At 54.1% G+C, this 27,816-nt stretch overlaps 8 protein-coding genes and 1 non-coding gene across 9 annotated transcripts; 3 read left to right on the forward strand and 6 right to left on the reverse strand.

Annotated features, from left to right (window-relative positions):
• Positions 1-6,694: 6,694 nt before the first annotated feature.
• Positions 6,695-8,636, reverse strand: BO70DRAFT_365284 (putative pyruvate dehydrogenase E1 component alpha subunit). The gene is made up of 4 exons (XM_025544026.1): positions 8,297-8,636; positions 8,088-8,221; positions 7,562-8,016; positions 6,695-7,425 (listed from the first exon to the last, which is right to left on the reverse strand). The coding sequence occupies exons 1-4, from the start codon at positions 8,363-8,365 to the stop codon at positions 6,920-6,922; spliced, it is 1,164 nt and encodes a 387-aa protein (XP_025396073.1). The 5' UTR covers positions 8,366-8,636; the 3' UTR covers positions 6,695-6,919.
• Positions 8,637-9,167: 531 nt separating this feature from the next.
• BO70DRAFT_321539 (uncharacterized protein) lies at positions 9,168-11,275 on the forward strand. Its single transcript, XM_025540516.1, has one exon. The coding sequence runs from the start codon at positions 9,241-9,243 to the stop codon at positions 11,185-11,187; it is 1,947 nt and encodes a 648-aa protein (XP_025396074.1). The 5' UTR covers positions 9,168-9,240; the 3' UTR covers positions 11,188-11,275.
• Positions 11,276-11,459: 184 nt separating this feature from the next.
• On the forward strand, positions 11,460-13,365 carry BO70DRAFT_343226 (BSD domain-containing protein). The gene is made up of 2 exons (XM_025541410.1): positions 11,460-12,477; positions 12,584-13,365. Exons 1-2 carry the CDS (start codon positions 11,508-11,510, stop codon positions 12,877-12,879), a joined length of 1,266 nt encoding a protein of 421 aa, XP_025396075.1. The 5' UTR covers positions 11,460-11,507; the 3' UTR covers positions 12,880-13,365.
• Positions 13,366-13,368: 3 nt separating this feature from the next.
• BO70DRAFT_389719 (RanGTP-binding protein) lies at positions 13,369-15,983 on the reverse strand (the record flags this gene model as incomplete). Its single annotated transcript, XM_025546100.1, has 6 exons — positions 15,783-15,983; positions 15,694-15,725; positions 15,579-15,636; positions 15,392-15,495; positions 13,538-15,331; positions 13,369-13,405 (listed from the first exon to the last, which is right to left on the reverse strand). The coding sequence occupies exons 1-6, from the start codon at positions 15,801-15,803 to the stop codon at positions 13,369-13,371; spliced, it is 2,046 nt and encodes a 681-aa protein (XP_025396076.1). The 5' UTR covers positions 15,804-15,983.
• Positions 15,984-16,278: 295 nt separating this feature from the next.
• On the forward strand, positions 16,279-18,824 carry BO70DRAFT_343232 (translation termination factor GTPase eRF3). Its single transcript, XM_025541411.1, has 2 exons — positions 16,279-18,479; positions 18,540-18,824. The coding sequence occupies exons 1-2, from the start codon at positions 16,365-16,367 to the stop codon at positions 18,597-18,599; spliced, it is 2,175 nt and encodes a 724-aa protein (XP_025396077.1). The 5' UTR covers positions 16,279-16,364; the 3' UTR covers positions 18,600-18,824.
• Positions 18,825-19,019: 195 nt separating this feature from the next.
• On the reverse strand, positions 19,020-20,425 carry BO70DRAFT_382173 (uncharacterized protein; the record flags this gene model as incomplete). The annotated part of the gene is made up of 3 exons (XM_025545519.1): positions 19,020-19,966; positions 20,136-20,155; positions 20,421-20,425. 3 exons carry the CDS (start codon positions 20,423-20,425, stop codon positions 19,020-19,022), a joined length of 972 nt encoding a protein of 323 aa, XP_025396078.1.
• On the reverse strand, positions 20,260-20,331 carry BO70DRAFT_t273. The gene has a single exon. It is a non-coding gene; the product is annotated as a tRNA-Glu (tRNA).
• A 1,192-nt stretch (positions 20,426-21,617) lies between the features above and the next one.
• Positions 21,618-21,894, reverse strand: BO70DRAFT_399593 (uncharacterized protein; the record flags this gene model as incomplete). Its single annotated transcript, XM_025546869.1, has 2 exons — positions 21,618-21,722; positions 21,799-21,894. 2 exons carry the CDS (start codon positions 21,892-21,894, stop codon positions 21,618-21,620), a joined length of 201 nt encoding a protein of 66 aa, XP_025396079.1.
• A 501-nt stretch (positions 21,895-22,395) lies between these two features.
• Positions 22,396-27,759, reverse strand: BO70DRAFT_365287 (uncharacterized protein). The gene is made up of 5 exons (XM_025544027.1): positions 27,421-27,759; positions 27,080-27,368; positions 24,178-27,006; positions 23,477-24,130; positions 22,396-23,427 (listed from the first exon to the last, which is right to left on the reverse strand). Exons 1-5 carry the CDS (start codon positions 27,460-27,462, stop codon positions 22,790-22,792), a joined length of 4,452 nt encoding a protein of 1,483 aa, XP_025396080.1. The 5' UTR covers positions 27,463-27,759; the 3' UTR covers positions 22,396-22,789.
• Between the last annotated feature and the right edge of the window lie 57 nt (positions 27,760-27,816).

Raw genomic sequence — 27,816 nt, forward strand, 5'->3', positions numbered from 1 at the left:
CCCCTCTCCACGACTGGTCCGTATGCCGTATGAAGAGCAGTAGGAAGGTGGGACGACGCGCGAAGGAGGGAAAAAAAACGAAAAAAAAAAAAAAAAAAAAAAAAAAAAAAAAAAAAAAACTCATGGAGGGAGTTATCTACCGCAAGACTAACCAGTCTGCCGGATCCTGGCCCCACTCCCTCGGCGGAATTCCCCTCCACCGCGTCCCACTCACTGGACCTCAACAGCTTCTGGCCCTCCTTAGTCACGATTTTATTTCAAATTCACCAGCTTCGAGCTCCACTTGCGTTCATTCCGGGAAGCTCCCGTCTCGGGAAGCGACTATCATCTTCTTTCTCATGCACATTGTGGCGGCGGACGAGAATCATCGTCATCGCCATCTTCCCTCGGCGTTCGGGGTCCACTGATCAGTGTGGCTCACGGAATTTCGAAATATTTCCTCGGGGTCATGGGAGTACTACCACCGTGAAAGTTGTCGGCGGGGTAGGTCCCGTAGGTACCTCTGCGTACCTACTGCCTACTTGGGTAATATAGTCGTGGTTCGTCAAATGCGGCGTGCTTCGGTGCCACCTGCATTGCAGTCAACGTCCGAACTTCTGCCCCGGCTTTCATGCCTAAAGGAGGGACGGGAATCCTAGTATCGTACGACAGGCGCAGATGTTCCATGATTTGAAATTGTTCGGTTGCCTGGATACTGGACCGCCCCGGCCGAGAAGTTTCCGCCTGAGTTAAACAGGAAAGCTGGAGCCAAGGAACAATATCGTTTGGAGGAACCCAGCTAGCGTATAGTAGTCTATGCTAATCGGGGTTGGACCGACGCACAGCTACAGGCGTGGATGAACGACCAGTGTCAGAGGGAGAATAGCCAACCCATGGCACTGATTTTCTGCATGCAACAGGTAGTTGAGCAGGAGTGGCGCCAGCTTGCAGGGGAAACACCTTGTCATGGACTGGAATGCCACTCCAACTGTCGGACGGAAGATTAAGCGTAGTAGCGTGGACTTTCGCATGATGTGCTCGCTGGAACCTGTAGGTACCTACGTGGTACCTACGTATTAGACTACTGCTTAGTGGCAGATTGTAGACTGTATCTAGTTCTTTGTAGATACTCCGTAGTGGTAGCTGTCTCCAGTCTCCACTGCCGACAGTGGGTGGCGCCGAAGCAAGCGAGATCCCTATTCGCTTCTGGATTTGACGGATGAACCCTCTGTTTAGCTCCCCCCCCGAGGTCATACTAGACCAATGACTGCCCAGGTAAGTAATAATCCAGAGAGATACCTTGGTACCTTGGGTACCTGTCGGTACCATACTCGTATAACTACACGCCGCCTGGTACCGACAATGGCCCCTGTCGGGTTTAAAGGGCGAATAACTATCATTGTCACGACCAGAGCCTAATTAGCCTGGTTTATCTCACAGGCAGGAAAGAGAATGGCACGCATTAGGTACAGTTCCTTGGGCAATTGCATTTAGCAGGGAATGACCATCTAGCTCAACCTTCCTCCAGCTGTCTGTAGGGATGTAGATGGGTGTCCTGGCTATACTTACAATACCTGGGGTATCACATACCTGCTCCCCGGTGGCGTGAACGTCCCCAAGGGTATTATTAGATATCTGTCATAGCTTGAGAACCGTAAAAGACCCCAGTGTCGGATAGTTATACATACTTACGGCAGATTGACTGCAAGGAATTCCCTAGTACTGTGGTCGCAGATTATGGCCGATCTGAATCTGTACTGGGGAAGGTGGCAAGCTTTTCCGCCCTTTCGCTCCGCTCCCCTCTCTCAATGGCCCGCGCTTTTTTCCACATGCGAAATATATCATTCGTGGCTCAATGGGGCAAGGGTGCCATCGTCATTGGGCATTTGTTTCCTCGCCTCCACTCGTGCTCGGGGGGGGCTCTGCCAATCCCAGAGTAGTCGTGCACAAGATTTTCTGGTTGATATGGGGGGAGAGACGGCGTGTGCAGTTGCACAGTCATCCCTTAGCTCAGTTAGCATCTCCCACTAACAGGGATCGGTGCCATGTTTCAACTTTCCGGGGCGAGCGCTATCCACACGCGCACCGAGGCTAATCTGGGAGTCCAACAAAGGCAGGGATTTGACTGGAATGGAAGTGCTGTCCGAACGAGACGGAGAGTTGTCGGGAAGGCCGATGGGAGCAGGAATCAGAAAGTACCGGGGAGGGAGTTATCTAGTACAAGTAGATACTTAGTAGGCCGTTAGTCGGCTAGTCCGCGAGAAAAAGAGGGGGGCCAAGGGAAGGAAGAGCAAAAGAGGAAAGAGCCAGGGAGGCTAGACCGGGTTGACGCCGCCTGCCTGCCTGCCTGCCTGCCTGCCTGCCTGACGCTGCTCGGGGTTTGGACACTGGAAATCTGCCAGCGGTTCTGTCAGTCCTCGTCCAATTCACGGCTCCCTCAGTCACTACTGAACTCAGACAGAGCCTGCTGCTGCACTCGCTAGTTAGCTCTCAGAAGAGCATAGCCACTGCTGAGCTACTGCATGACCAAATACCAATACCCGTCAATCAGCGGGATACACTACCATTACTATCAGACAGATCCCTCCAACGGCTTTGAGTCATTTGGATCCCTGCCTGGGACGGCTCATCTCAGCCCAGCCGTGTCCACTGGTCACGGTGGCCTGGCTTCCTTCGTAAGTTGCTTTGGTCCAAGGGCCGAGATTCCCCGGAGCCTCCCTAGGATCTGTCTGTTGTCGTTGTCGTTACCTGGCAATCTGGCTTCGCTGACGACTTTAACCTCCGGGCCGGGGCCGAAGAGTGAACCAGAAAGAAATCTAGGTGATCTACCACCACACCTTCGTCCTAAGAACGGGCACCCCGCCTGCCAGCGACCTTGCCCGGGCAGATAGCGCTCCCACCGGGCTAATCCATACCCCTAGACTCGGACCATGAAATACCACGTAACAGCGGATCGGTCAACAACCTTGACAATTGTGTCGTGTGGATCACCAATGGTGCCATGACTCGGTTCTCTACATCTTGGGCTGTAGAAATGGTATATATGGGTAGCATGGGATGTTTTCACCGAGGACTTTTGAACCTGGTATCCTAACCACCCAGGAATGCTCTTGTGGTCGTTGACTCAAGTGAAAATTAGCGATAATGAACGGATACTGGGAACAGTGACTGTCCCAGTAGCTTCAGCGTAAGGTGAGATAATCGAGATCAAATTGGGTCTACGGCGTGCATGCTCCCTCACTTGAGTGGGCATGATTTACGCATTCTTGCTTCTGATAGGGGGGAATATTCAGCTCCAGGGAAGAAAGAGAAAGAGAACGACATGCCAAGACTTGCAAATGACGGTACATAGATCTCCATGGTCAGCATTGGTTCGAGGACACCAACTAACCGGGATCGTTCCGGTATACTTGGTCGCTTGATGGGAATGATTCTACCGAGGATCTTCCAGGCAACGGGATACGGAGCGCGGCCGGCATAGACACGCAGCATCTGGCTGCTGTCCACCTTTTGCCGCCCCAAAAGGACGAGGTCGCCGATCCAGAGCCGTGTCGATGAAGAGTCCAGACTCACGCACCAGGATCACTCGTATGTCTGTCGATGACTAGGCGAAAGCAGGCCACGACTCTCCCAAGGTTCTGGATCTGGGACACGATTATGCCAATGAAAAGCATCTACTGATGCACCAGGCCCCGAGATGCAAGCTTACGCCGGAGATCATTACGTAGTACGCCTACCTAATTCCAGAGTCAAGATGTCCCGGATAGGTGTGCATACACCAGTTGCAACGTGCCCTCGATGGGGAACTTCGTATGAGCCTGACCCTATTAATGAGTTATATATAGTCCACAGTCGAGAATCTTCACGTCTGGATTGTCCCTCGAATATGTGATGCCACGGAGATTCTTTCCTTCCGGGGAGGCTGATCCCCGCTGCATTTCGCAAATCTTTCCTTATACTCCGCGCATACGGAGTACCACAAATATGCAAATGCATGGTGGAGCGAGGAGGTTAGTGGTTTCAGTTCACTGCATGTGTATATGCCTAAGGGAAGAAGCAAAGATGTTACATTGCAGGCCGCAGCTTGCATCGATAACCCTGGGAATTATAGGCGGGGATGTTGGAGCCAATCCGACGGGCTTCTGGATCAAAGTATGGTGTGCTTCCTTAGGCTGGCCGCGATCCAGTTGTATGTCCGGAGTATATCTGGCTCGCTTCATTTCTCCCATCGAACATGGCCACTGGGGAACAGCGTCCGTAGTAGTCCGTGGCTAAGATGAACCCCCTATGCAAGCCACTGCTTACCTCGGGCCTGCCTCACCACACCACGTCGACAGTCTGGGTGGCGGAGGATGGTCCCGAGGCAGTAGTGGCCGTGCTCTTTTCTTTGTTGCGGAATCCGGATGTGGATTTAGATTCAGATTCAGATTGCACGGGGTTGTTGGGCGCCAGGGATTCCCATCCCAGCCATTAATGGCTAGACATATAGCCAGGAGCACCTACCAGGTCGCAGATCCTTCCCCCGTTGGTGATACGAATATTGAGTATTCCGTACGGTGGACGATTGAAGGTGTCCGCGAGATGTTGGTGGTCGAAATTGCCTCGACTAGATATCGATTTCCTCAATTTCGGTCCCGATGACCGAATCGCTTATTTCCGGCTTCTCTGTCTGTTAGAGTACTTTGGCCCGGGGGAGGATCACAGTGATTCGCTTGTATTTTGTGTGTTTTGTCGTCTTTCTTACTCCGTAAGGTACCTTACTTACATAGTTTGTTTTTCATCTGTTTCCTTGGAGTGTCCCCACCCCCACCCTTCCTTCTTCTTCTTCTTCTTCTTCTTCTTCCCTTGCCTTTTCTTTCAGCAGTCGGCTATCCATGCGCGCCATTGTTAGTGTCACTCACATGCCTGGTTGGACAAACGGCCTCAAGCCGACGGTGTGACCTTACCAGTAAGCTACCAAGTACTTACTCCGTACCAATGAAATACCCAGCTCTCATTCGAGACGGGTTCCAAAACAGGAAGGAACCCCAGAGGGCCTGATCCACCCCGAATTGGCCGAACTCGTCCGTTTGTCCGTTGCTCACTGCATCATGTCCACTTTCGACCTACTACAGGTGTTACCACTTACCACGTCCCTGGCTCTCCCATTCCATGGCCTTGGGACTGCAATCAATCTCCTTCATGTCGGTCGACAAGGTAGGAGGAGGTAAGTAGTCTGTACTACCGCACAGACTGACATATCCTGGCATACTACATACATGGCCCGTGGACAGCCACGGTTACTCTATTCCTCTTCCCAGCAGAATAACTAGCCCAGAATCCCCATTCGAATCGATTGGCACATGTACTGTGACGTACACCCGTATAGTGCGCAGTCCAGGATGCCTTCCCTCTTCCCCCCCCTCTTCACCACCACAATCAAGACTTCCCTGTATCCACAAGGGTGCAGGAAGATCCAGCTAGCTGCATTGGCCTCCTGCCAACTAGTACTCCTACCATCGTTCTTCCGGTCAGGTCCGACGATACCAACGCGACAATAATAATAATCACTCACCACCACCCACCATCTTCACTAACCCCGCCCATCGTCGCGATGATAGGATGCTATAATGGTAAGCCTCAAAATAGACATGGAAACTCCGCTAATACGTGGTCCGCATAGCAACATCCACCAGGAAAAAACTTAATCGTATACGCCGGTCGTGCCAGCGAAATGCGCCGTCTCGTCCAAACCGCCACAGTACATCGAGCTAAACGGGAACGGGCACAGCTCGACGCGCTGTTCGGACTTTGCCTACCCCTCGATTCCTCTTTCCCTTTCTGCTCGGTCGGGTTCGTGTTTGGGGGCTGTCGGTCTGTTGCCCCATACCGACCCGGGTGAGATACAAGGCGAGACGTCCAGTCGGATCCTCTACATTCGTCGTCGAACAGGAGAGTCAATGGCCAAGTCTACGCCCCAGAGAGCTCAGGACCCCGATGAAGAAGAAAATAGGGAAGTTTGGAATTTCATTGACTTGGCATCCTGGATTGACTTTTACCAACACTTAAGCAATACTTAAGCTTTTCCGACACAATGGATGCGCAATCGCATAAGCACCCAGACGTCCGACCACATCAAGTCGCCAGAGCCCTCTGCACGGAGGCTATATTAGCCTCCATTGGCTGCATCTTGTCCGTTCTATACCGATGTGAGTTGAAGAACAGTGGGTAAAGAGGAGAACAAAGCACACCCACCTGGTGGTTATGCGGATGTCTGTCTGAATCCTGGCTATGCCTTCCTGGTGGACCAAGGAGTGCGCGTATCCGATGATACGGGCGACCTGGTCCCATGAACCCTCTGTGACCAGTCAGATTTCAAGGCGTGCAGGAAAGGGGCTAGGTGTTATGATGACAGCCCGTTCAATAGAACCAGTTGGGTAGGACGGCACAAATACAACGCCTGTCTATCCGAGGAGTTGTCAGAATCGAGGCAGAGAGCAGCATACCAATCTCCGTTCCAGTAGCATGCATCTGGTACTTGAGGCCAGATTTCTCCATCAGACGCTGGATATCTGCAACCTGCTTCGAAAAGGATATGTTCGGACCGCCGATCTACCCCATAACCATTAGACTGATGTGTATTTAGCTGGGCTAACCCCAGCTAAAGTATAGCTCAGAGTCACATACTGGGATGAGAGAGAAATCTGCGGTGCAGTTCTTGGGGGTGTTGAGGCCTAGGCTCTGAAATTCCATTTTGACGTATGTCCTAACTGTCGACTTTTGTCAGAGGTGACTACCTTATCGTGACGATAGCTTCGAGGCCCTTCATATCCTTTATAACCACCCCAATCATTCAAATCATAATGACGTTCATTCGAAGTACAACAGTCTACCCCATCCAAAGCACATGCAATGAGCTCACTATGAGAAAAAGCAGACCTTAACCTTTAGTGGCTCCCACTCAACCCCGGTAATAAGACTCATCAACGGTTCTCCCACGCCGCTGCGGAGGCTCACTACCACGCACATACGTATCCTCAAACAAGACATCCAGACTGGTTTCCGGGGCCGGCATATTTTCAGCCTCCTGTGCCTCTCGATCAACAAAGGCTCGGACATCCTTATCCATAGCCTTCGCCTCATCCTCCGTAAATACGCCCCAATCGATCAACTTCTCCCTGTAGTTGATGATCGGGTCGTTAGCGCGCTCGGCCTGCACCTCCTCTTTGGTTCGGTAGGCGGTTCCAGGGTCGGATACGGAATGCCCAGCGAAGCGGTATGTCTGGAACTCGTAGAGCAAGGGGCCGCGGCCAGATAAGATGTATTGCTTTCCGTACCGCACTGCGGACATCACGGCCAGGACGTCCATCGCGTTGATGCGTAGCCCCGGGATGTAGTATCCGTGCTTGTAGTACTCTGTCATCGCGGAGGCGCGCTCGACGGACGTGCCCATGCCGTATTTATTATCTGGTAATGGGTTAGATGACGGGTCAGATGACTATTGAGGAAGAGTGGAAGCCATAACAGGCACATAACAAATGATACTGAAGAGGGTGGCAGAGGGGGGGGGGGGGGGTGGGGGGAAGTGTGCAGGTCAACTCACTCTCACACCCAAACAACACCGGCAACTCCCACAACTTAGCCAAATTATAAGTCTCATGCACCTGGCCCTGATTCGCCGCGCCATCCCCATAAAGATTGACCGTGACCTTCTGCGTCTCCCCATACTGCTGCGCGAACGCTATCCCCGCCCCAAGCGGCACATTGGCCCCCACAATGCCATTCCCCCCAAAGAAATTCTTCCGATACATATGCACCGAGCCGCCCTTGCCATGTCCGATCCCATCTCGCCGCCCCAGCAGCTCCCCTAGAATCGATCGGACGGTGCCGCCCCGCATCAGAGTGAACCCGTGGGCGCGGTACGCGGTAATGAGCTTATCGTCGGGCGTGATGGCATGTTCGATCCCCACTGCCACGGCCTCTTGGCCGGTCGAGAGGTGGCAAAACCCTCGCACTTTGCGCTCTTTGTATAATTTGTCGGCTGTTAGTTCCAGCCGTCTGGGGTGAAGGTTAATTGGGGTCTAGAGCGGGCGGTGGCTGCGGTGGGAGGTGGGGGGTGGGAGACGGACCTTATTGTTGTCATGTCTTGGTATACTTGCTTCAGTTGGCGTTTGGTGGTTTCCACGCTGTAGGGGGGTGGGTCGAGTTGGTAGGTTTCGAAGCTGTCGTCTGGGATGGGCACTGTGAAGGGTTTGTCGTCTTCCTGGTGTGGGGGATGGTGTTAGACAGGGTGGGATGATGGGGGGGATGGGGGGTGCTGGGGATTGAGGATACGCACGGTAGGGATGGCTTCGATGTTAGAGACGTGCGCCATGAAGCGTCGGCTTGCGGGGTATTGCATCGCCATGGCTGGACGTGTCCAAGGGACTTGGAGCTTTCCCCTCGGTTTCAGGGATCTGGGAAGCATGGTTCCTATGATGCTATGCTCTGCCGGTGCCCGTGTTGCGCGGTGCGGAGGGGTGGAGTGCGTAGAAGCTAGAGGAGAAATCGAAGACGATAGTTATGCTTGGTCTAGGTAGTGTGATGGCGTGTCAGACAGTTAGATATTCAAATCTCGAGGGCGCGCTGGGTGTCCTCCATCTTGATGTATGGCGATCGTCCTGGTCCCCGAAAACGTGTAGTGACGCAATACATAACTCAATTCGACCGTGGGGGCTGCACTGCCAATGAGGGGCTTGCATGATGTGTCTGTGAGTTAAGTTGCCTTTGCTTGTTTCTGTCCTTCAGCAAGTATCTGATCTATCCTTTCTGTTGTTCAGCCCTGTTTGAGGAGAGCTGGGTGTCTGGTAGAGTCTCTTGCTTGGAAGGGAGGAAGACTATATTATATGGCTTGGGGTGTGCATTGGCCTTGGTAGGCCATGGTAGTTTGGTGGTAGCATTTTGGCTATATATCATGGCTCCATGACTTTAGTGCATCGATCTGAGGTGCAAAGCAATCTCTGCAAGAAATTGGCAAGTCGTATAGAGGAAGCAGAGGGAGGAAACAATATGAACATGGTACCTGTTTTGGTAGGTAAGGCGAACCGGAATGGGTTTGTGCCTTGCTGCCTGGGACGCACGGACCAGAGGCAACTATGACGGGTTCGACGCGTGACGCGATTTGCCCGACCAGGAAATCAATTTACCGGCTCGATCTAATCAGGCTAATACTACCACCACTGCAACTCCTCCTATGGCTCACCGCGACCTTCCACACGAGATTGACTACGATTCCGAGTTGCGATGAACCGAGGGGAGAAGCCGGGTACCGCCGCCAATACCAGCCACGCACAGCAATTCCAACCCCCAGACAAGCCTCTCAGGATCCGTCCGGCGCCGGTATCTCACGCGTCCAGGGGGCCGTCGGCCTTGACGACTAGAACCGAAACCCCAGCGTCTTCCGCATCGACGTCGAGGTCCTGGAAGAGAAACTCGTTCCCCGCCGGCCGGCGCGATCAGACAACTCTGACGCAGATTGATTTCGTCACGCCGATCTCCCAGGATACTGGGTCGAATGACGATGACCTCGACTATATCGACGAGCGATCTCGCAGTCGTCGGCGGAATCCGCGCGACGTGATTGAGATTGACGATGATTCTGGCAATGATGCTGAGCAACAGCCCCCGTCGCGTCGGCAGCCGAATCGGACCCGCGGGGTCAGGTTCGAGCAAGGCGCAAAGGACGACACACCCAGGCAGAAACGGAAGAGCTCACCGAGTGGAGGCGTGATAAAACAGAGACGCAGGAAAAGCGGCGAAGGCAGCAAAAGCGCTAAAAAGGACAAAGACAGGGCGAAGGGGAATAAGACCCTGACGCAGATGGACTATGTGCGGCGCTACCTGAAGATCGAACCGGACGAGGATGTGAAACTGGAGTACACATACATCACCCCGAAAAAGAGCGATGAGCGTAATCTCCAGCGAACATATACCCGGGACACGGAGGGTACGCCGTCACACCAGCACCATGGCGAGCAATCTTCGAGCGAGCGTAAGAGGAAGCTAAATGGTGACGCAAAGCCAACAGAAGGTCGAGGAGAAATGTCCGCAGGTCCGGTTACCCCGCGAAAACAAATCAAACATGAGATACCTTCGTCACAGTCTCCAGAAAGCCCCGGGATCGCGATCATCACGTCGTCACAGTTTCGTGGCGCTACTCGTTCTCCACAGAAGCTTGCGTCTGCAAGCACGGCTCGCATCAAGGAAGAATCGACTCGACTTTATAACATCAAAGAAGAAGCATTCCAGGATTCGGAACCGATGTTGTTATTCCCCGACGAGATACCGTCACCTTCCATTGTGCCGAATTCCCCGCCATCCCGTCAACATACCATAACCGACGAAGCATCCATCGATGCCTTAGTCGGGCCAGCGAGGCCCCAAAACATACCAGCCCCTGAAAACAACCTGGAGACCCCAGACGATAGAGAAGCGCCTCTGAACACACAGCGAACGGTGGTATACGAGACCGATGCCGAAACAGACTCTGGTGACGACGAGGAGCTACCGGATGCTCCTGGCTCTCCTCGAAACCCAAAAACCCTCGATCATATTCCTAGAATGGCCGATGATCTTGAAACGGAATCTCCGAATGGTGAATCGGAAGACCAAGATCTCCCACCCATAAACCCATCCGGGCTGGATGTTGAAACCGAACCGCCTTCGGAAATCAACCCAACCTCGGAAGCATCTATATACTATCAGAGACTACAGCCAGCGACGCAGTTCCCTCTTGGGTCAATCCCCACTTTAAATACCCAGAAAATGGCCGAACTCTTCCCGGAAGACTCGAATGACCAACAGAACCTCAGGACGATGTCTCCGCTGCCTTCATCTCCCCAAACGCAAAGCCGTGCGATGCATAAGCCCGACTGGCCGGTCATAAGACAGACTCAAATACCAGATCCGGATAGGATTCAGACCGAAATCGTCCCCGAGTCTTCACCTATCGCACGCCATGGAAATGGCGCAGAAACCCAGGACTCGGTACCTCGAGAATTCGTACAGGTTGAGTCCTCGCAGGCAGTAGACCGACTCGCGAAACACAACAGGGAGGAGGATTCGGGCCCCCGGGGGATCTTCTCGCGCAGTCAAATCCTAACCTCGAGTGTTATGGAGAGTATCCCTCTCCCGGCATTTCTGATGGACAGCCAGGATAGCGTTGGAGAACCCTATAGCCAACCAGAGTAACCAGAGTCGTAGGGGCTGCTTAATTATAGATACCATACATGGCGATAATCATGACATTAACGAGCGACGGCAATCAACAATTCAACAATCAATCATCTTCATAATAATCCTGCACAGTCCATTCCATTGTCCAACTTGTACTACTACTACTACTTACTATACCCGACCCATCCACGTGGGGGCGGTCGGGCCGTCGTAGCCCCGGGAACGAAACCGCCCAGTTGACACCTCCGCAGCTCCGTCATCCCGACGATTCCCTTAACCCCCCCTCCTCTCCCCCCACACCCAAGATAGACATCGCCTCCCCCTCCTCCCCAGCTATGGATGTAGCGTACGATCACATCCAGGAGGAGATCTTCTCCTCCAACGACTCCTCGAAGAAGGAAAGCGCCCAGAACGAGCCCTCCCAACCCGAACGCCCGAACGTCGACCTCAACTCCGAGCTCCAGGAAACATTCCGCGCCTTCTCCGCCAGCCCCTGGGGCGCCCGCATCGGCGGTCTCTGGGACAATGTCCGCAAGCAGGGCGAGAGCTACTACGAGGGAGCCCGACAGGAATACGCCGCGGCGAGTGAGGAAGCCGTCAAGGGGTTGTCCGACCTGAAGAGCAGCATTGTCGGGCGCACTCGGGGTCTGTCCCTGAGCACGGCATTCAACCCGGCGGGAACCGACAAGAGCAAAGACGACAACTCCACACCGCGAGCATCTCAGGAAGAGGGCAAGGACGCCCTCGAGGGCGAGACATCCGGCGAGAAGAGTGGCAATGGTGGTGGTGATGCGGGGCCTTCAGGATCAAACGAGGGGTTCCTGTCACGCTTCAAGGCGGAAGCGGCCCGACGACTCAAGGAGATCGAGAAGGCGGAGGAAGCGGCCGACGAAGCCATCCTCCGGTTTGGAATGAACATCGGCCAGAAGCTGCGCGATGCCGTGAGCATTGTGCCTCCGGGCTCGGAGTCGTCCAACAAGCTTCTGTTCGAGAGTAAGGATGCCGATGGCAAGCGGGTCATCCATGCTACGCGCTTCGAGGCCCAGCTGCACGTTATCCATTCCAATCTGGACAGCTTCACCAAGGATCCCGTCAGCGATGAATGGGCGGCGTTCGAGAAGTCTTTCAATGTAGAGGGTAAGACCGATGCCATCGCCGCCGATCTGGAGAAGTACCCGGAGCTGCGCTCTGCGATGGAGAAGCTTGTTCCGGAGCAAGTTGAATACGCGACTTTCTGGTCTCGGTACTATTTCCTTCGTCTGGTTATTGAGACTGAGGAGCAGAAGCGTAAGGAGCTTCTTAAGGGTATGTCTATCTATCTGTCTATCTATCTATCTTCTTCCCTTCGTTGTCGCACTATCTCCATGCCCACGCCGTCCTGGAACTACTCCATGATCCTAACATGTTCTAGATGTCAACGTCGACGAAGAAGAAGTGAAATGGGACGACGACGATTCCGACGACGACACCGACTCCCCCTCCACCCCCCAGGTCAAATCCACCACCCAGACCGACACCCAGACCCCCACTGCTCCCGCCACCGATAAGGATGCGTCCAAGACCACCGAACCCCGCCGATCCAACGACCAGCAATCCCAGCCCGACAGCGAATCCAGCTACGACCTCGTCAGCGGCGCCACCAGTCGCACCCCCGCCAGCCCCAAGGAGAAGCCCAAGGACGAGGACAGCGACGACGACTGGGAGTAGATAGACTAACTAACTAACTAATGGTTCGAGGTCGCAAGTCCGATCCGTTCAGATCGGATCGGATTCTCCCCAGTGATCGACCGTCGTTATATCGGTCTTTCGCCCTGACCGCTGGCTGGTCCGAGAGATTTTCTGGTCTGGTGCAAGGTGTTCTGGTGTCTTTTGCCCCTTCTTCGGCGTTAGGATTACATCTTTGTTTCCTCCTTCTTTCTCTTCCTCTTTCTGCTTTTGTAGTACTCGCGAGTAATCAGCAGTGCTCTCATACCATCGATCCCTTTCTGTCACTGGTCGTATGAAATCCATTCACCCTCTGCTGTGGTGCTCCGGATATGTTTCAATGTTAATTCGCTGGGGTGCGTTACTACTAGTAGATTGGTCGATTGCAAACCGCGAGGCATGTGGTCTCTGATATACAGCCCAAGTCTATTCTCACACGTGCGTTATACAACACACACATGATAAAGTATTATCATTTCCCATGTACAGACTTCATCGCATCAACTTCCAGGTTTCAGCTTTCGGTTTTCTGTCAGTTTCAGTTTCCGTTTCGTAGTCGTAACAGTCAGTCAGTCCGTCATCAGCCATCAGAACCAGGATGCTCATCCTCATCCTCCCCCTCCCCTCTCCACCACCCTCCCGCGAACGCCAATCTCCCGACCCCGGCGTCGACTTCCTCGAAAGCGGCGACGCCCTCCGATATCTATCTCTATCTCTATCCCTCTCATCCACCAGAGCCGACCCCAGCCCCCTCCTTTTCGACTCCATCTGCCCAACACCAGCAGCAGCAGCAGCAGCAGGAGACCCCCCTTCCCTCCCGGGCGTCTCGGGTGTATTCTCCCTGGACCTAATCCTCAACCCCCTCGACCACTTCTCCCCCGGCGAATAGGGCAACTCGCTCGTCTCCCTCGAAAACCGTAGGGGTGTGCCTTCCGGCGCGCCAACATACTGATAGTCCTCTCCTCTGCGCTTCATGGGGCTCTCGTCGTAGGGATCCCAGCCGACGCGACGTCTTGCGTCGGCGCGGAGACGCTGGCGGTGGTGCTCGTCGCCGCCGGCGCCGGTGGTGGAGGATTCCTCGAGGAAGAAGTTGAGCAGCTCGTCGCTGATGGAGAGGTGGGATTGTTGCTGGAATTGTTGGAGGGAGGTCAGGCGGAGGAGGGTCTCGAGGAGGGAGAGCGACGTGCGGATGTTGTTGAAGTGGGGGTTGGAGACTGTTGCTGTTGCTGTGGCGGTTGTTGGAGGTGTTGCTGGGGCGGGTGTGAGGTGGGATGGTGCTGTGCGTCGATGTTGGTGTTTGGACGGGGTGGGGGTGGGCGACGATGATGAGGAATCGAGGGACAGCTTGGTCATACTTTCAGGGTCGGGGTTTTCTGCTTCGGATTCGGAGTCGGACTCGTCCTCTTCGTTGTAAACTTCGAAGGCGATCCACTCTGGGTCGAGGTCTTTGGGGAGGCGCCATTCGTCGGGGATGGAGTCCTTGTGGAAGCTGGCGGATGGGTGGGTGCTGGATGCGTCGTTGAGTTGGGCGTCCAGCTGGGCTTGCATCTCGTCGACTGAGCCGTCCGACTCGTAGTCGTGGGGTTCGGAGGGGGCGTAGCCGAATTGGGTTTCGCGTTCGACCATGCGTCGGGGTGGGATGGCGTTGATGTCTCGCTTTAGGAGAAGGACGGGGTTGTTGGTTTCTCCCTCCGTGTTGATGTTCAGGATTTTGCCCGTGTCTGCGTAGAATATCTTCGAGATCTCGTGGATGGGCAGGATTTCGCGGACGCCGGCGGTGCTGATTCCTTCGTAGCTGTGGGGTTGGGGTTCTCTCTCGTCGAAGGAATGGACTCGTCCGTCGTCCAGGTCTTCGATGATTAGAACTTGGTAGGCGAACTCGTCTACCCTGGCCTCGGCGGGGAGTTGCGGGTCAGGTATCTGGGTTTGTGAATTTGTGTCCATGGGAACGCGTCGGAGCTTCAAGCGGGCCTTGTGCACGACCTCTTTCCAGGTGGCTTCCCGGATCCCTTCCTCGTCGTGTGGGCGAAGATGGCTGGCGAAAAGCATGTACATCGACAAGGTGAAGGTAGGGCCGATCTGAACCGCCTGTGACGGCGGCAGCATGGAGTACTGGGTGTCTCCTGCGGTCAGGAAGGTGCTCGCCTGCAACAGTCGCGACGGGGATACGGTTGACGGGAGGTTCGTTGATAATTTGGCACCGGAAGTCGTGATTGCCAGGTTCATCAGGGGCACTGCATCTTCGATGCGGACGAGAAGCTTCTTGATCTCCCGGATGATGATCTTGATCTCGGCCTTGTGTTGGGCGCGGTCTCTCTTGGGATTTGCGCCTTTCAGGTACAGCTCCTCGGAGGCCGCAGCCCTCGCGAGTCGCTGCCCGAGCGATTGGATTTCCCAGCGGAGCGACTTGGTGAGAAACACGGCCGACTCCAGCGATGTATTGCCTCTTGCGGCACTGGAAGAGGTCAAAGCTCCGGCCAAGACTCGGAGTAGGGGTATGGGATTTTTCACTTACATGAGTTCGATCATGTCAATCGCCGGAGAGATGACCTGGATCTTGCTCTCCAGGCGCTGCTGGAGGGTAATCAACTCATCTTTCTCCTCGCAGTCGTCCACATTCTACACCCAGCACGAGCGTGCATCGTTAGTCATGCATTTCCGTACCACCCGATAGGGTCACCCTTATAACTATATCCACTCACTTTGAGCAAGCGCGACGACTGGCTGATGGCGTATTTAGCAGTGATGGCGATTCCCGAGCTAGAGCGACGTTAATTCTTCCCCCGCGCCGTAGAGACTCGGGATCGCAGCACGTACCGGATGGCATAGTTCATTGCCTGCTGGGTGAGCTGCCAAGATAATCAGTCTCTGCATGGGATGGGTCGAGCGGAATACGCAGAACATACCCTCACGAGAAAAGCGTCCATTTTTGGCCGGATGTCCCACGTGGTCCAGTGGGGAGTGGGGGGGGAATTGGCGATGTCTGCACTCTGCAGACTGCAGAGCAGAGGCCGTTGGGTTGTTATGGCTTATCGATAACCGGTCACTGACTGTGGCTGCCACGCTGCAGGCGAAGTTACCATGCATAAGACCCAGACTTGTGAGAATCCTGCACCTGGTTGTTTTAGTAAGTAGTTGTTGAAGTAGTAGAGTACTACTCTGTATCCTCATAGACAGGACAAACAATGCAAAAGGCGAGACGCGCCAGGCGCAACAGCCGCGGGGGGCGAGGCGGGGAGACGCGGCTGAGTCAGCAGTGCAGAGTGCAAAATCAATGCCTGACGAGTGGAGTGGCTGAACTGAAGCCCGAGCCTCCGCAAGAAAAACGAACGCCCCTCACTTGCCGCCTTCATCTTTCTTCGCCTTCCACTCCCTCCCTCTACCTCGCCTCTTCCTCCCCCCCCCCCCTCCCCCAAGATCACTCTTTTCCATCGGGGTCCCTTTTCTACTTGTTTGTCTGATTCTCGTTTGAATTAGCGTCCTTCACCATGGCCGATCAGACCCCCGAATCCTGGGAGGACGAGCTCTCCAGACAGACGGAGGGCGTCCGTCTCAACCCCAACGCACAATCCCGCCCCCAGCCTCAGGCACCCTCATTCCGGCCCGGTGTGGCCTCTTTCACCCCCGGTGCCGCTTCCTTCGTGCCCGGACAGGCCTTCCAGTACGGCGGTGGCTACCCCCAGTATGGCCAGCAGGCCTACGGTGGATACCCCGCCTACGACCAGCAGCAACAGCAGCAGCAGGCCTACGGCCAATACGGCGCATATGCTCAGCAACCCGGTGGTTACTACAACAACCAGCAGCAGCAGCAGTACGGTGGATACCAGCAACAGCAGCAATTCGCTCAGCAGCCCCGTCAAGCAGCCCCCGCTGCTGCCCAGCAGCCCAAGCCTGCTGAGCCCGCGAAGCCCGCCGCCCCCGCTGCGGCTCCCCCCAAGGCCAAGGTCCTGACCATCGGCGGCGCCAGCAACTCCCCTGCCGCCCCCAAGACCAAGGTCCTGACCATCGGCACCCCCTCTCCCGCCCCCTCGAACACCCCGTCTTCCGCTTCGGGCACGGCCACTCCCGGAGACAGCAAGGGTCCTGCGGCTGCCGAGGCCGCCGCTAAGGTGACGGCCTCCAAGGCCATCGACAAGACCGAGAAGAAGGCGGATCAGAAGGCTGCCGCCAGCGGCAAGTCGTCTCCCACCCCCTCCGGTCGGTCCAGCCCTGGACGGTCGAGCCCGGCCCGCGGTGAAGCTGCCAAGGCCGCTCGCCACGCCGACGCCGTCGCGCAGGAGCAGCAGGCCGATGTGGATGATGCTACACTGAAGGAAATCTACGGTGAGAGGAAGGAGCACGTCAACATTGTGTTCATCGGTCACGTCGATGCTGGAAAGTCCACCCTGGGAGGATCGATCCTCTACGTGACGGGCATGGTGGATGAGCGTACTCTGGACAAGTACAAGAGGGATGCCAAGGAGGCCGGTCGTGAGACCTGGTACCTTTCATGGGCCCTGGATCTGACCAACGAGGAGCGTGCCAAGGGTAAGACTGTCGAGGTCGGCCGTGCCCACTTCCAGCTCACTGTCCCCTCGCCCGATGGTCCTATCACGAGACATTTCTCCATTCTGGATGCTCCCGGCCACAAGTCTTACGTCCACCACATGATTGGTGGTGCTACCCAGGCTGATGTCGGTGTTCTCGTTATCTCCGCGCGCAAGGGTGAGTACGAGACTGGGTTCGAGAAGGGTGGTCAGACTCGTGAGCACGCTTTGCTGGCGAGGAACAGCGGCGTCAAGACTCTGATCGTCGCTGTCAACAAGATGGATGACCCCACCGTGGAGTGGGCCAAGTCTCGTTTCGACGAATGTACCATCAAGGTCTCCAAGTACCTGGAGGCTCTTGGCTACAAGAAGGCTGACCTCCACTTCATGCCCATCTCCGCCCAGCGGACCATGGGTGTCAAGGACCGCGTCCCTACCGAGCTTGCGCCTTGGTACAACGGCCCCTCCCTCTTGGAGTACCTCACCGACATGAAGCTTCCCGAGCGTAAGATCAACGCGCCTTTCATGATGCCCCTCAGCTCGAAGTACCGCGATATGGGTACCATGGTCGAGGGTCGCGTTGAGTCTGGTGTGATCAAGAAGAACGGCAACTGCATCATCATGCCCAACCGCACGAAGGTCGAAATCGCCGCCCTGTACGGTGAGACCGAGGACGAGATTGCCACCGCCACCTGCGGTGACCAGGTCCGCATGCGTCTCCGTGGTGTGGAAGAAGAGGATCTTCTTCCCGGATTCGTGCTCTGCTCCCCCAAGCGTCTCGTGAACTGCGTTTCTGCGTTCGAGGCCAAGATCAAGATTCTTGATCTGAAGAGCATTCTCACCGCGGGTTACAACTGCGTGATGCACGTGCACTCCGCCGTCGAGGAGATCACCTTCGCCGCGCTGTTGCACAAGTGTGAGCCTGGTACTGGACGCAAGAGCAAGCGCCCGCCTCCGTTCGCCAGCAAGGGACAGACCATCATTGCCCGTCTCGAGGTGACGAGCACGGCCGGCGCTGTCTGTGTTGAGCGTTTCGAGGACTACAACCAGATGGGACGGTTCACCCTCCGTGATTCGGTAGGTTTGATCCCACCTGACACATCCCAGCGTCACGAATAGTACTAATATGCTTCATAGGGACAAACCATTGCCATTGGTATGATTACCAAGCTCATCAGTCCTGAAAACGACCAGTAAACGTGTAAATGTGCGATCGCTCTGCAATATACATACCAGTTCCGCTACTATGGCCTGGGCCACGGTCGAGCTGTGCGACTGTAGACAGAGAAGGTGGGAGGTGTGGGAGGAGATGGGAGGTGGCTCGGCGATGATATCCTTACTTGGTTGATGATGATGAATTTTGATGTTTTATAGAACCGCATTTCCTTGCTCCGTTGGCCTTCAATAAAAATTCCTTTGCTCATCACTTTGCCTCAATTATTATTGTGAAGCGTAGTAGAAGTCTAAACAGATGAACATATGAGCACAAGCGCATACATCTCATCTCATCTCATCTCATCTCATCTCATCATCTATATGGTATCCGCGCAATAGAAATTTTGTATCCCCCCCCCCTCTCTTAACAACAACCAAACCAAACCAACAAGATAAACTAAATCACCTCTTCTTCTTCGACACAACAGTCGTAAACCCATCCTCATCCACCTCAGGCTCGACCCTCTCCCTCGGCGCCCTAACCAACGCCGGCGCCTCCCCCATATCCATATCCATACCCTCACCATCCTCATCCTCATCCTCATCCTCATCCTCACTCCCCTGATCCTCCCCCCTGGTGATCCCCACCACCCCATCACCCTTCTTCCGCTGCCAAGTCTCCCACATACCCTGAATGACCCCGAACTCGCCGCGCTCCGTCTGCCCCTTCATCTCCATGATCAGATCGGCGACCTGGCCCGCGCTCTCGTCGTCCACCGCGACGTCGAACTCGTCGTTCATGACTTGGATCAGCACGTCCTCGAGATCCTCGGCGTCGGTCTCGGGTCGCTCGGAAAGCATCTCGGAGATGGCGCCGCAGAGCCAGTCCCGCTTGTCGGAGGAGGTTGGGCCGCCCCAGTTGGATTGCACGGCTAGGGTCAGCGCGGGCCAGGTGTGTAGCGCGAGGGTTATGCCGAGGTCGAGGTGTTGGGTTGCTGTTGTGGGGGGGTTGGTTGGGACATTGTGGTTGTTTTGGGGGTGTTTGGGGGGTGTTGTGGTTTTGTGGTGGTGGTGAGTGAGTGAGTGTGAGGGTGGATGGGTTGGTTGGTTGGTTGGTTGTATGGAAGTGGAAGTGGGAGTGGGAGTGGAAGTGAAAGGCGGGGGGGAAGGGGGGGGTTTGCGGTGCGATGCGATTGACGGCGCTGATGAATGGATAGAGAGGGAGGGATCTCGAGGCTGGAGGTTTTGATCCGCGGTTTGAAGGAATCGGTGGTTTTTATTTGAGGGTTCGAGGACCTTAGGGACAGCGATGGAGTAGTTCCTAGGAGTAAAGGCGAGGTAATTAGGTAGTGAAAGAGGAAAATAGTGGGTGTCGGTTATCTGACTCTCTCTCTCTCTCTCTCTCGTGCCTGAAATTTTTTACGATGGTGATTATCGCGATTAGATAGACAAGGCGGTCAGGTGATTGATTGGCTTCCATACGGCATGCATGCATACATGGGCGGGTAATGTACTAAGGTGGTATTTGGTTTTGGGACGGACTTGGGATGATGATGACTGTTGATTGACATGACATACTTCTTACATGGATGAAATACCTGCAAATGAATAGTCGTGTTGGATATGTGTGTTGGTTGTATAGGCTCAAGTTCCAGAAACCTGGAGGCAAAAAAAAAAAAGCAAAAAGAAATGAAGATATATGCTCCGATAGGGGGAATCGAACCCCCGGCTGCCGTGTGAGAGACGGCGATGTTAGCCACTACACCATATCGGATCTTGTTGAGGAAATTATCAGAGTCTGGCACTACAAGCTTGCGGCTTGAGGTTGATGTTTTCGCGCGGAATGGAGTTGCAAATAAATACATCATTTTGTCTGTTTGACGTGGTTTTGCTTCGGGGGTTTGTGTGTCTTTATGCATCTTCTGGATAGTATCGACTATTGGGGGGAAGAGGGTCTATTCAGATGGGGTGGTATATGTGGGGAAGAAGAGTGCGGATATCCATCTTTTTTAAGTATATCTCCGTCTGGGGTGGTCACTTGCAGAATCGTAGATTTAGGGATGTAGATATAAGCACCTTGGGATGTACATCAGGAATACTTATCTAGAGAGTAGAATGCTATAGAGGTGCTATTACTTTGATGGGTATATCAAAGGGGCTGTACTCGATTATATAAATGTAGGGTAGATACATGCACGACAGTCCCCACAGTCCAAAAGAGTCCATTCAGTTGGATCTAATAAAAACCCAGTCCAGATTAGCATAGAGACACAGACAGATGAAACCATGAATATCTCGTCAATGTCGCCACAAATATGCATTTGTTGGATACAACTTATCTACGAGACATTAGATTAGCATCGTTTCCATTGTTGGATGCGGGCCCTGTACACTTCCCACCGGAACAAAAGCCCCGTTCCAACGTCGACTAATCAGTATAGCAACCCATCAAGCATCTCGATCCTGAAAAGGCCATACTCGACTCCAAGCCTCCCTCTCCTCCGGGCCCCGAGCCACATGATCCAAGAACTGCTCCAGAACATCACCCATCAGCTGCACACCTTCTTCCCACTTCTGCCGATCTACCTGATGTTGCTTGATATCGTCTTCGGTGACAAGCAACGGACAGGGTGCTCCGTCTCTGCCGACCGTCGCATTCCATTCCTGAACAAGCTGGATCAGCTGGCCCCTGATAACGGTTTCCCCGTCGTTAAAAACCTGGGAAACAAGCGAAATAATCTGACATGCAAGGGTGTTGGAATACTGCAGCGCTCTGAAGACTTCCTTGTTCCTGTCGACCCGATTGGATCCCGTAAAGCTTGTATAGTGATTGTTGAGTTCGCAAAAGTTCAGCCTCGACTTGCTCCTCGGCGCTCAATGCCGAGACATTTTCAGGCAGGGCAGGGACGGATAGTTCTTCGCCAGGCTTGGGTCCATTAAAGTCTAGGAAAGCTGGCGTGATGAAGGCGATGATACTTTGAGTCAGCTCATGCTTCTGGTTGGTGCTCATTGTTGCCCACTGAAAGCTCAGTGATACGCCCTCTGCCTTCTCCATGATGATCAGTAGTATTCAGCACCGACAGCATTGTCATCTGCATCTGCATCTGCTCGATTGCTCCAGGCATGATGAACCTGGGACATCGGGATTCCCGCGATGGCCCTTGCCTAACCGAGGTCATTATCAGGACATAACAGTTTTCTTTCGTTCTCCCTTTTTTTTTTTTTAATTTCTCGACCTTACAAATTCCATTGTGGCAACTTCACTGGCAGTCTTGTAGAAAGGAAAGCCGGCGTTCGGATTTGGAACCTTGGCCACCAGTTGACGCCCATCCGTCATGGTCAGAAGGATCCTATGCTTTGTTGTAATTCCCCTCGGGGAGTTTTCCCACGTTCGTACAGACCTGCGAGCCGGAATCCAGGCTCTGTACGGCGACTTTGACGAGTTCATCCAAATCAAAGTCCACGCGTCTTTCGGTAAATTGTTGAGTCTCATTCAACAGCCAGCGACCTGCGTTATAGCTGTGGAACTCCGGCCTATCCCATTTTCGGCCTCACGAAAATCACATTCAACATAGGCCAAGCTCAGGCACATCATGTCTAACCTTGAGTGATTGACGTGGTAAATGGAACCCTGGGAGTATCTAGGGTCCAGGATCAGTGCATGCCGAAGGGGGGATTCAGAACTGGCTTGCGAGCAAGGAATCGATGAAAGTCGGCATACTTAATATGTATATAGTCTCTGGACTCGGACCAGGCATACTCGAATTTAGAAATTTCCCACAGGGCCACGGAATGGCCAAAAATAATTCTACCATGTATAAAATCACCAAGCCGATATTACAAAACCCAATCAAGACCAAGAAGCATACATATGCGCTATCACACAAACACATAGCTATGTAAAGCCTCTATCCCAAACCCGATACCGTGCCTTGACAATTTCCACCCAATCCAAAACAAGTCCAGTTCAGTCCAGTCCAAAGCAAACTTGCACAGTGGTATATCCTATCCTATTCTGCATCCAACAACAAAAACAACCAACTATACACGGAAAAGAACAGAGACAGGAGGAGCCAAGACAGAATTATCGTTATCCAAAGAAAAACAACAAGTGGAGGATGAGAAAGCTGGCTCATATGCCCAAAACGCCACATTATCACCCAAAACCGTAAGTAACTTGGTATAATGGAAATAGACACAACCAAAAAAAAAAGGAAACCCAAGAAAAATAATCACAGGACATAGCTCAGCATGGTCTGGGCTTTCGCTGCAGTCGCAATATGCCAAGGGAGTGTGCCATTCTGCACAGTGCGGGTACCTCTGGCCCGAGCCAGAGTCGCCAGGTCGCGATGCATTCCCAAGATCTCCCGCAGGAGTGTATCGTAAGATGATGGTGGACGACGCGTATATATGATGTTGATGTTCATGGTGTACAGCCCGTCTCCGTCGGTAGAGCCCTTCCGGCGAAGTAGATACCCGCTGGCCAATGCGGGGCGATACTCTGTCTGGTGGAGCGAGCTGTTTAAGCGATGCGATAACACAACCCCCCAAGTCTCATCGCATATGTCCGTGAGTTGAGATTCTGACTCGACCTCCGGGAGAGCGTCTGTTGGCGTGGAGGCGCCTGCGGCTGCTCCTCCCCCGCCGGGAGGGGTGGGTGCATTGCCTAACTGATCTGGTGAGGATATGCTGGCAGCGAGGTTTGGAGTGGCGACGGGGGTGGAGGAAGGATGGCCATTGAAAAGGTTCGTCGGAATGGGTAGGAATGGAGGCTCGAGGAGGAGGTCGGGACTAGTGTTGACACTCAATACCACCAGATCTACCGTTGTTGACTTGGCTTTACCATACTGGTCGGCGAAAGTCGACCACGCTACAACAACCGTTAGCAATGACTGAGGAGGGGAGGGTGGTGCTCTTACTGTCAACCTCCTCCTGATCCACAGGGTCCGTGTTTACAATGATGACCCTCCACCGCGCCTGGATTCTCTCCATGATATCCTTCGTTGCCTTCCAAATCTCACCCCGCACCTCTAGGAGAGTCCTGGTCGCGAGTGAGTTTCGGAAGCGTAGACAGTAAGACATGTTTCGTTGAAGTGCTCCAGTGCTGTCCGACCAGGCTACACTTATCCAACGTTGATCTAGGCTTCTGGAGCATGCGACGTGAAGGCATCTGCCCTCCTGCAGCGGAGAGGATCCCTCCGAGGATAACCTGAAACCAATCGCCTTTGGAAGGTGTTCCGCAAGAAGAACCGGAGGTGCGCAGTTTACAAGGCTTGGCTGAGACGATTTAGGCGGGCATCGGCTGTACACCTCGAGCGCCAGGTTCAGATACTCTGCCTGTGGAGGTACAACTAGAGATTCTGCGGACATGATGAAATCAATGGGAAGGATTTGCAGCACTAGCTCATTAAGTTGCTGCGCCTGTTGCCTGTCAGCATCGGCCACGTACTTCTGGAATAAGAACCAGAACGCGGAGCAGATATCGACCGATGCTGCAGCGTGAGTGAAAGGGTTTATTATATAGATCACGAGATTGCTATCTTTGCTCGACGGGCTTCTCAGAAAGGCGGTACCTGTATGATTATTAGCGCATGAATGAACAAGACGGGTAAAGACATACCAAGCTCTTCACAGATGGCCTTCAAAGATTTCATGACCTCAGAATAGCGCGATTCCGCTGATAGGCTGACGTCCCACGAGCCCAGCCCACGATCAAAGAAATTCGACCTATCACCTCGGCTATGTGTTCCCAGATTGCAGCCCGAGTATACCAAGCCAAGGCGCTCCAAGAATGCATCGGCCGCTTCTGCGGCGAACTGGGGATGAATGCAATAGGCGAATATATCCTTTTGACCGTGAGCGGGCTCTAGCCCGAATGTCTCCCAAAAGGAGATTGCCGGAGGCAGTGTCTCCAAGAAATCCTTACCGCGGCGTACACGTAAGTGCGGTGGAGGAATCTTCAGTATCGTGCCTTTGCTGGTATCCCTACGTTGAGAGGACTGGCGTGCGTTGGCACCGTTCGATGTAGGAGGCGGAATCAAATTGGCGTCCTGGAGTGATATAAAACCGTTCAGGTCCAACCTATCCATGCGGTCCACAGACGTCGGATCACCTAGAGGGGGCTGAACAGTATATGCCTCATCATCACAGTCGGACAGCCCAAGTGTGTCGTCAAACTTGTGGTCCAAGGAAGATTGCGTGATTTGGTCGACCAAGAGCTGGGCAATCTGGACTTGGATGTCCCTGCGAAGAAGGACGGGGGAGACTTGGTTTTGCGCCAGTGAAAAGAAGCCCGCCATGGACCAGTCGGAGAAGGTAGACAGGAAGTTTCCTAGGAAAACCGAGTCTTCTGGCCTATGGGTAGGGGTGTCTTGGTCAGCCCCCAAGGGGGCCTTTTCTTGCGACAAGGCCAGTGAAGTGCCCGAGTTAGAGCGGGTGCGTTTTCTTTTCCGCGTGGAAAAGGTGGCGGGTGAAAAGCCAACCTCAGAGTCGCTCTCATCGCTCTCGCCGCTCGCAGAACTGCTCGATTCCGAGTCTGACGACAGTTGTTCCACTGCGCCGCTGGTAGGACTCTGGTGGCCATCCGGTTCCCTTAATACGCCTCCAGTCTTGATCTTTCCACTGCGGCGCGGAAGCCCGATGGTTGGAATGTCCCCCGTTGCAGCATTTGCAATTTTAGGCGCATCCATTCCCCGAACAGTGAAACCAAATTTTCCATCTGCTCGATACTTTTGGTCCCAAATGGACATGTTGTGCTTGAAAGCAACCGCGTTGTAATAGCCCGGCATCTTCATAGACTGACTTCCCACTTGCGGCTCCGGGAAAAGGATCTTCTTGACTTCGACAGGGCTCAACGGGGGACTTATTGCCACAACATTATCATCGCCAGGAGGCGGTGATGCCCTATGATCGGGGGCAGTCGTTTCGGGTTGGACTTCCGGTGTTTCGTTTATCGGACTCAGTCGGGGAAAATCAATGTGCAACGCCGGGGTCTGGTCCGGTGAAGTTGGATCTGTGACAGCAGGTGGCATGCAGGGTTCATCTGTATCCATGAAAGCAGGCGTCTCGTGGACGGGATCTGCCTGGTCAACTCTGCCTCCATGATCAAAGTCCGGGTCGTCGAAGAAGCTGAAATCCGCGTCGGTGATTCCTTTCGACCCAAAGTCCCTTTCGTTGATGTCCCCGAACAAATCGTCATCTTCGTTGGTGTCGTATAGACCGGATCCCACCATAAGCCCCGCCGATGGGCCAAAGTCCATCTCTAAACCATTCTCCACCCGATCTTTACCGGGTGGCTGGGCGTAATGGGCTTGCCTGCTCGGCTGCATGAAGGTTGAGCCGTGGTCAAGGTCTTCCGCAAAAGCATCGGAGGACAGGGTAGGGACCAACCCTGCTGTAGCGGCCCCGTCAGGCGGCGTTGGATATACAAGACTAGCGGTCTGAAGCTCGGGGTACTGTGAGGCTCGCGAAAGGCTGTCAAAGCCTTCCGACAAGCTAATGATGTCGGGCGATGCTGCGTCTTGATCACTGGCCGGCGGTTCTGGATGGACAGACGGAGGCTTAGGGCTCGCATTGGTAAAGTTGGGCTTTTCTGTTACGCGCCATTTCTCCGCAAAGTCTAGAGGGTCACCCACAACAGGACAGACGCTTTCCATTTGACCAAAGGAATCTGAAGATGCTGACTTTGTCCTCTTGAAGCAGTAATTAGCCGGCCAAAGGATCCGCTTTAGCGGAAGCGTGGACGAGCCTTCATCGTTTGGCCGTAATACCTCCCCAGCAAGTCTAGAGTAAAACGGCTCCCAAACTTCAACCTCCACCCAGGCGTCCTCCTCAATGTCATCCACTGGAAGACCGAAATTGGCCAGCCACCATAGCACATTGACCTTCCACTGTTTGCGGTTCGTCACGCCCGGCTTTTCATTCCCTAGACTGCCAGCACTAGGAGGATACGGCGAAGGGGCGTTCGTTCGGGGCGGATTGGTCGTCACTAGTCTGGCGATGGACCCACTGGGAGATAGCCAGAGGTCGGTGCCGGGCGGAGTCTCATGGACACGTGCAGGATCATCGTCAGGTGTGCGTAATCGCATAAGGCCAGCTTGCGACACGGTCTGCAAAGCCACTGTCAGCTTTCCAACAGACGTCAGCTGGATTTGAAGCGTAGTGAGACTTGGGGCCGAAATAGGGTCGTTCTTGACAACCCTGGAGTTCTCGTAAGAATCTCTTTCGACCGCGGTAAAGAGAGTGCGCGACCCAAGGGGAATCGCATTGCGCTGGCGGATCAGCTGAAGACTGACTGCTCCACTGATAGCAGAAATAAATGATGCATAAATCGTGGCGTAGGGCGTAAGAGCGTTCGGCCTTTGAGGACCGGTGGAGCTCGACGTATTTTGGGGCTCCGTCGAAAGGTTTTTGACCAAATCCGAAGAAGAGACGCTCCCGGAGGAGGAAACTGCAAATCACGCTTGGTATTCAACGCTGCGAGACAAAGGGGGGAGAGGAATATCAGATGATCGGGTGCTTACCTTTCAAGGTTGCCGAGCCGATGGCAATCCTGTTCGATTCGTCTTTACCTTCTGTGGGGGGGAAGGAAGTGAGGCTCTCAAAGCCAGGGGTGGCGGAGAAGAGCCATAAGCAGAGCCGGCGAGGGTAACTTGATACCAAGCAGTCGCGGTCTCTCAGTTGGAGCTCGAGGTCTTTGAGGCGGCTGAGATGTTTAAGGATGGTGTAGCCATTCGCCGGAGGCTCGCCGGGATTATTGGCGATATTGGGCTCCTCAGTGTAGATTCTCCAGTAGATGTGGGAGAAACCATCCTGGCACCGCGGATTAGAGGTTTACCGGCGACTTCTGACGGGAGACACCTACAATGACGCGTATGTTGGTGATGGACCCCCCGGGGAACTCCATGATTTACCTGTCGTCGTTCTTAGATGTCGCCAGGGAAGCTTGCGCGGCAGCAGGCGGATTCATTTCCAGTCAGTAATACAGGCGAAAGAGATCATATCTCAGTCAGCAGCCCGTCGCATTTGGGGGGGGGAGCTTCGAACTTCGGAATCAGTCAGTTCAGTAAATAGCACGGGAGATGCCATCGCGGGTTGGCAGTGCCAGAGCAGAGCAATACCGGGAGGGGGCGAGAGGCGCAGAGATCACTCAGAGGAGCAGCGCCATGGCGGAGGAAGAGGAGGATGGCAGGACCCGATGAAGGGGACGGAGTTCAAGCCTCAGATACGGAATACGAGCGAGTCTTGCAGCGGCGAGCAT

This window comes from Aspergillus heteromorphus (genome assembly GCF_003184545.1).
Source record: "Aspergillus heteromorphus CBS 117.55 chromosome Unknown BO70scaffold_29, whole genome shotgun sequence".
NCBI lineage: Eukaryota > Fungi > Ascomycota > Eurotiomycetes > Eurotiales > Aspergillaceae > Aspergillus > Aspergillus heteromorphus.

What these genes read in the sequence shown, in the direction of transcription:
- BO70DRAFT_321539 (XM_025540516.1), top strand. Translation starts at nt 9,241, where the DNA reads ATGAACCGAGGGGAGAAGCCGGGTACCGCCGCCAATACCAGCCACGCA.
- BO70DRAFT_365284 (XM_025544026.1), bottom strand. Translation starts at nt 8,365, where the DNA reads ATGGCGATGCAATACCCCGCAAGCCGACGCTTCATGGCGCACGTCTCT. An exon ending in ACATCGAAGCCATCCCTACC is followed by an intron (nt 8,222 to 8,296) that starts GTGCGTATCCTC and finishes CCCCCACACCAG; the next exon opens with GAAGACGACAAACCCTTCAC. An exon ending in GGTGTTGTTTGGGTGTGAGA is followed by an intron (nt 7,426 to 7,561) that starts GTGAGTTGACCT and finishes ACCCATTACCAG; the next exon opens with ATAATAAATACGGCATGGGC.
- BO70DRAFT_365287 (XM_025544027.1), bottom strand. Translation starts at nt 27,462, where the DNA reads ATGGAGTTCCCCGGGGGGTCCATCACCAACATACGCGTCATT. An exon ending in CGGCTCGGCAACCTTGAAAG is followed by an intron (nt 27,007 to 27,079) that starts GTAAGCACCCGA and finishes CGTGATTTGCAG; the next exon opens with TTTCCTCCTCCGGGAGCGTC. An exon ending in GGCCATCTGTGAAGAGCTTG is followed by an intron (nt 24,131 to 24,177) that starts GTATGTCTTTAC and finishes ATAATCATACAG; the next exon opens with GTACCGCCTTTCTGAGAAGC.
- BO70DRAFT_343232 (XM_025541411.1), top strand. Translation starts at nt 16,365, where the DNA reads ATGGCCGATCAGACCCCCGAATCCTGGGAGGACGAGCTCTCCAGACAG. An exon ending in GGTTCACCCTCCGTGATTCG is followed by an intron (nt 18,480 to 18,539) that starts GTAGGTTTGATC and finishes TATGCTTCATAG; the next exon opens with GGACAAACCATTGCCATTGG.
- BO70DRAFT_343226 (XM_025541410.1), top strand. Translation starts at nt 11,508, where the DNA reads ATGGATGTAGCGTACGATCACATCCAGGAGGAGATCTTCTCCTCCAAC. An exon ending in GCGTAAGGAGCTTCTTAAGG is followed by an intron (nt 12,478 to 12,583) that starts GTATGTCTATCT and finishes AACATGTTCTAG; the next exon opens with ATGTCAACGTCGACGAAGAA.